The following is a 6,000-nucleotide window of genomic DNA, read 5'->3' as shown; positions in this document are numbered from 1 at the left end:
TAGAGGGGGGGGGGGGGGGGGGGGTTGACAGGAGGGCAGGAGGGAAGTGCTGAGGCCGCTGCAGGCTGGCACGAGAGAGGTGTGAAGGGGTGAAGGATTAAAATAGGGCCACTGGGAAGTTGGGGCAGGAATATCACACTGGGAAAAGGAAAAGGGCAGGTAGGTGAGGTGGGCAGATGGATGGGGAGAAATCAGCTGAGTCATGAAGGCCAAAGAGATCTCAGGCTTCACAGGGTCTTTCATATGCAAAAGCAATGCACTCCTGGGGCACCTGTGAGCTGCAGCCTCAGGCTTCTCCTGGCCTCCGGCCTCCGGGCCTCCGGGCCTCCGGGCCTCTGGGCTGTGAGGTGGAGGCCTCAGCACCCTCGTCCTTCTTTGCTGGCCTTCCCTTCCCTGGCTCTGGCTTCTACCTGTAACTCAGGGTTCTCATGCGTCCCTCTGATGAAATCACAGCTGCTCTCACCAGACCCCTTCCACACCTCTCTGCTCTGAACAGGACACTCAGTTTCACTTGAATTTCAGATAAACAATGAATACTTTTTTAGTGTAACTATATCCTACACAGTGTTTGGGATGTACTTGTACTAGAAAATTGTTCATTGTTTATCTGAGATTTAACTGGATGTTCTGTATTTTCTCTGGCAACCCTCCTGAGCTCTATATGATGTCAGTTTGGGGTCTTTGTACCACCCTCCAACAGCTGGGGGCTCCTTCAAGCTTTCCCTAGATGGATCGTGAGGAAGAAACTCCACCTCAAAGCACTCACAGTATTCCTTTGCAGAGAAGGGAGCATCTCAGAATTCCCTCTTCCAGTGACACCCTTGGGATCCCTGCGGGGTGGGGGGGGGGGATGCTGACCCCCTTCAGCAGATGCTCCCTCTGGATGGAGAGGAGGGGGACAGCCAAGTGTTTGGCCATCGAATAACAACATCAACGTCCTCATCAACCCATTTCAGCAACATGGTGCTTTATAGGTCAGATACATTCCCTCATTTAACTTTCAGTAGGAGTTAAGGAGTTTTATAAGTGGGAGACTGAGGCCCAGAATGCAGAGATACCTTCACACATAGTCCTGGGTGTCTGAAAGTGGAGCCAGAAGTGAGGGTTCCCTGCCTAGTGCTACCTCTTCTCCTTCAGGATGCCTGATTCTTCCTCAACAAGGCAGTGAGGTTTGGCCTGAGCTCCCCCATCCCCCTAGAGGCACCCCTGTTTCCCAGGATCTTGTGTTCCTAATATGATTTTTTTTTAAAGATTTTATTTATTTATTTGACAGAGAGATACACAGCAAGAGAGGGAACACAAACAGAGGAAGTGGGAGAGGGAGAAGCAGGCTTCCTGCCGAGCAGGAAGCCCAATGCGGGGCTCGAACCCAGGACCCTGAGATCATGACCTGAGCCGAAGGCAGATGCTTAACGACTGAGCCACCCAGGCACCCCCAGGATCTTGTGTTCCTGAGGGGCGTCCATCAAATGCCCGAAGGACCTACCCAGCTCTGAGGTTCTGCCCCTCCTTCCCACTTCCAGTCCTACTCGGGAAAAATCCCACCCTTGGTGGCTTCATCTCCACCTCTTGGGGTTTCCCAAAAGATTGTCCATGAAGCACTTGTCCCACCAGATGCTCGGCGACAAGATGTTGCTGTGATCCAGCGAGTTTGGAAAGCACTGATACTCTGATCCCTTTTGAGCATGATGATGCATAATAACATATTAAGGGCACTGAAATGTCCTGCCTAGAAAAATAGCCACTTGACTTTGACCCCAATTTTCCAAAACATGTCCAACCATAGAAATTATCAAGTAACAGCCATCGACATTCTGTGGAACTAGGATTCCATACAACCCACGTTGAACTAAATAGAGATTTAGTTCAAATCTTTGTTTGTATAGCTGAAAAGCATTGAAAATTCATTAATTTATTGAGCATTTATTAGAGGTGAGTTGAGGGCTTCCTAAATTCAGAGCCTGTGCTAGACTCCAGACCACACACAGACGTACAATAATAACAGCTCATTTTCATGCAGTTCTTACACCTAGCCAGGCTCTCCGCTGATCTTTGTGATCTCCAGTGATTACAAGGAGCCTCTGAGATGTGGGTTTCACATCCATTATAACGATGAGGAGACTGAAACATGGACTAATGCTGTGAGTTGCCCAGGTCAGCCTATAGCTCCATCTCCTCATGAGTTGGTTTTGCTCTTCATGATTCTACCCAGTGGCCTCTTGGAAAACGTTGCATTTTGCTGGGAAATTTAGAGCCCGGGAGGAATGACGAGGGTGAGTCTGAGACCAGGGCAGTGGCTGGGATCTCAACCCCTATCCCCTCCTCTTCTCCCGCTTTTGTCCCCACAGGTCTACCTGGCTGAAGCCGTGCTGTGGGAAGAGAGCAGCCGTGTGGCAGGTATTTTTGCTCAGTGCGAGTCTCAACAGTTTCCTGGTAGCCTGTGTAATATTGGTGGTGATTCTCCTGACTCTGGAACTTCTAATAGATATAAAGCTTCTCCAGTGTGAGTAGCAAGAGAGATACATATACAAATACATATGATGTCAATATTCAATGTGCATCCATCAGGGGTCCCCAACCAGCAGTGCCATCTGCCCACCTCCCCTTCCCCCTGCCCGCCCAATGCCACTGTCACGCCCCTGGCCCCATGGCTCATGGGGATTACTGCCCAGGGAGGAAATCTGGCAGTTTCTCTCCCCGTCATTCCCAGTATCCGTTTGCCCCTTCTCCCCAATGTGGCCTCTCCAGAGCCCCCGCCCCAGCATTCCATGATCAGAAACTGATGAGATCTAAAACGTTGGGGACCCCTGTGTGCACTTTTTTTTTTTTTAATTGTTCCCATTTGGAATTTTCCAGGTTGGACTTTTTTGTAGCTTACAGAGAGTTCTTGTGTGTGGAAGTGATCACCTTGTAGTAACTGATAATAACAGCATCCACAGTGATGATAGGATTGCTTGTATTTTTATGCAGCCGTAAGTTGGCAGAGTTACTTATGTCTGTGATCATCTTGAAAGCACTTTTCCATACATCCGATCCTAGCAGCAACCCTGTGAGGTGGACATGACTGATTTTATCTCATCTTATAGGCAAGGGAATTAACATTTGGAGAAGTTAGAGACTTTCCCTAGGTAAGGGACTTCAGGCCACCAGGCCATTCAGTGGTCCAGCCAGTTTCCTTCCCACCATAGGTCTCTTGGTGTTCGTTCTAGTCTTGTGTTTATGGGAGCCTGCTGCACATGGCAGTCGATGGCTTGTCCCGCTACCTCTTCTGCCCTCCTGGATGTCCTGTGGTAATGTGGCCATCGAGGCAGGGGCACTTCCTGCCCCCAACCCTTGCAGACCCCTATTTTAGTGCACCAGTGAGGGGAGCCAGGAGTCTTCACCCTTGGCTTTGGGTGAGTGAGTGTTTTGTGGTAGAGCTCCTGGATCCCCGTATTTCCCCGATTCAGGAAGTGGATTATTCAAGTGCTAATAAAAAAGAGATGAAATTATTGGCCCCCAAGATTCTGCCATTGGCAAAATCTAGGACAATAGATCCAGCCACCTCCAAACCCATTAAGTTGACCTCGACTTGTTTTCTCAAATGCCCTCAGTTCTTTTACTGGAGCCTCTGTTTTCAGGGTCCATCAGAGCTCCTTCCACACCCTGTGAGCCTTCCCTGCTCCCTAAGAGAGAATGACAGGGAGTACAGAATTGCTTTTGTCTGATAAGCCTCGTTGGGTTTTGTGCAGCTGGTGGCCCCTTGGTTCCAATCAAAGGGTCTTCCAGCATAAAGTGACCAGCACTGGTTTTACACTCAACCTGTCTTCAATTAAACCATGTTGTATACTTTCCCTCCCACTCATCCATATGTCTGCTTTTTATGAGGCCTTGGCCATAACAGTCTTTCTTTCCCTGTCGTAGGTTATATTTGGGGCCCTCGGCTGCTCAGGTTGTGACAAGGCATTGAGTAGAACTGAGAACCTGGCCGACACTGGAATTTTGCTTAAAATTAAGTATCCAGGAGATTGATTTTGGTGGGAGATCCAATAGCAGCTCATAAAAGGCATCTTAAATTCCATAAAATGCACAATCAGAGATTTATTGCTCTTCTAAAGCAAACCATAAAAAAAGGCACAGGAATTCATTTGAGAAATAATGGGGAGAAATTTTATGTTTTCAGAATCATCTGGAGGTCTTTTCAGAGTCACACAGGCCTCAGACTCTCACTTCCCACCAGTCCTCATGTGGCCTGGGATGGAAAGAATCCATGTGCCTCCAGGCCTCATCCTCTAAGGGGGTCACACTGGCCCAACGCCAGGGGACCCTGAGGTCTCCCACCTGGAACCTGGTATTGCAGCCTCCCCCTCCCCCCTGCCACCCCGGACATGCTCCAGGACCGGGTTTCTGCCCACCCCCAGGGTTCACTGATCTCAGCGCTTTGGGGGAGTCTGTGGGTTCTTGTCTTTCAGGCCAGCCTTCCCCACCGAGGCCCTGGGTATTCTCCTTGAGCCCCTAGGGCTGCATGCTAAGCAGGCCTGGCCCAAGCCCAGGAGAGAGGCAGCATAGGTGTGTTTTCAGCAGCATGCCTGCACCCTGTTTTGGCCCCGCCCTGTGGTATCCCTTTCAGGACTGCCTTCTGGGAAGCATCCCCATCCATCCATTCTCCATCAGAGCCCACCTGACCCTTACCTGGGCCCCAGCACCCTGCTTTTGACCTCACTACCTGATAAACTATGCCCTGCTTAGGCTCGGGGGCTGGTCATGGCTCCCGTATTTTAAAAGGGTCTTTCAGAGAGAGCGCCTTCACTCCAGGGATTGTCTGGTGGAAGGTGGGGTGGGAGCTTTCAGGGGCTCACGGCTCTCCCCACTTGCATTCTGGAGTCTGGAGGGCGAATGGAGCAACATGGAAGGATAGCAGACCCTGGCTGCTTGTGCTTCCCCGTTCAGGAGGTGACATGCCCCGTACTGGGCCTGGCTTCACCCTCATCCCCCAAACATCCTCGTCGACATGGCCAACTCTACACTCAGAGTTTTCACAATGAATAGTCAAAGTTAGCTTGTCTTGAGTCCCACTAACAATGACCGGAGCTTTGGGTGTGAATTGTGGTAGGGGTTTCTGAAAGCTCATCTAGACTTGACTGAAGCTGCCTACCCTACTCTGAAAGCCACGAAGGTCTTCATAAGCCCCACTCTGGAGGGCTCCTTTCTGGGAGAATGGCTATGGCTCCCAAGCCCACCAAGGCCGATGGGACTGAGCTGGAATTCTGGGAGGCAGCTGATGGGGGAGACAGAGATGGCCTCTGAGAGGAAGGAACAGCACCACTGGCCCTCCGTCCTCCCACCACCTCCACCACAGACACCATTTTAAGCTGCCCTTGATGTTCTCTGGCCTGATTCTGTCCCGATCTAAATGTTCACATGAGCAGGCCCCGGGCTCCCAGAGGTCGGCCTCCATGCTCTGAAGGCCATCTACCAACGCACCTAACTCCTTGCTCCTAAAATTGGCCCATTATTGTGTTCGTTGCAGTTTCCAGCGCATTCCAATTTGCCGGCATAATTCACTGGATCAGTCTGGTCATTCTTTCTGTGTTCTTCTCAGAGGTAGGTAAAGACTTGGGCCCTGTGACCTCTTTAGGGCAACTCCTACCCTGGGGAGACCAAGCTCTGTTCCCTAAACATTTATCAGTGTCCCGCCCTCTGTTGGCCCTCAAGGCTGCAAAGAGGGGGAGACAAGTCAGGGGCTGGGCTCTGGGCCAGGAGGTGCCACTGGAGGAGCAGCTGCTGATGCCTCCAAGGAGGCCTGGGCCCCAGCACATGACCCCTGCATGGAATCCCAGAGGCTCAGCAGGTGTCGTCTGAGTAAGGGGTGGGCAATGACATGTGTGAAGGTGAGACTGAGTAGGACGTGGCTGAGGGAGAGCGAAAGGTCATGCATCCGGTAAGGAGCAGGCAGGAGGCTGGGCTGATGCCCAGGGGGCCTGCAGGTGAAGAGAGCGGCTCGGAAGCTGCCCCTTGGGG

The 6,000-nt window shown here is 51.3% G+C and overlaps 1 protein-coding gene across 4 annotated transcripts in view; it reads left to right on the top strand.

Moving 5' to 3' along the window:
* TMEM266 (transmembrane protein 266) overlaps positions 1 to 6,000 on the top strand; it is a 118,987-nt gene that overhangs the window by 68,848 nt on the left and 44,139 nt on the right. For 3 of the 4 annotated variants that reach the window (XM_034993534.1, XM_034993535.1, XM_034993537.1), the window contains 2 exons: positions 2,349 to 2,503; positions 5,510 to 5,583. In XM_034993534.1, the coding sequence (XP_034849425.1) occupies positions 2,349 to 2,503; positions 5,510 to 5,583 (229 nt within the window). Of the gene's footprint in view, positions 1 to 2,348; positions 2,504 to 3,903; positions 3,992 to 5,509; positions 5,584 to 6,000 lie in introns of all 4 variants that reach the window. The other variant, XM_034993536.1, reaches the window with a different exon arrangement.

Source organism: Mirounga leonina, unplaced genomic scaffold (assembly GCF_011800145.1).
Source record: "Mirounga leonina isolate KUSES-001 unplaced genomic scaffold, KU_Mleo_1.0 Mir_91, whole genome shotgun sequence".
NCBI lineage: Eukaryota > Metazoa > Chordata > Mammalia > Carnivora > Phocidae > Mirounga > Mirounga leonina.
This window is presented reverse-complemented; position numbering and strand designations above follow the sequence as displayed.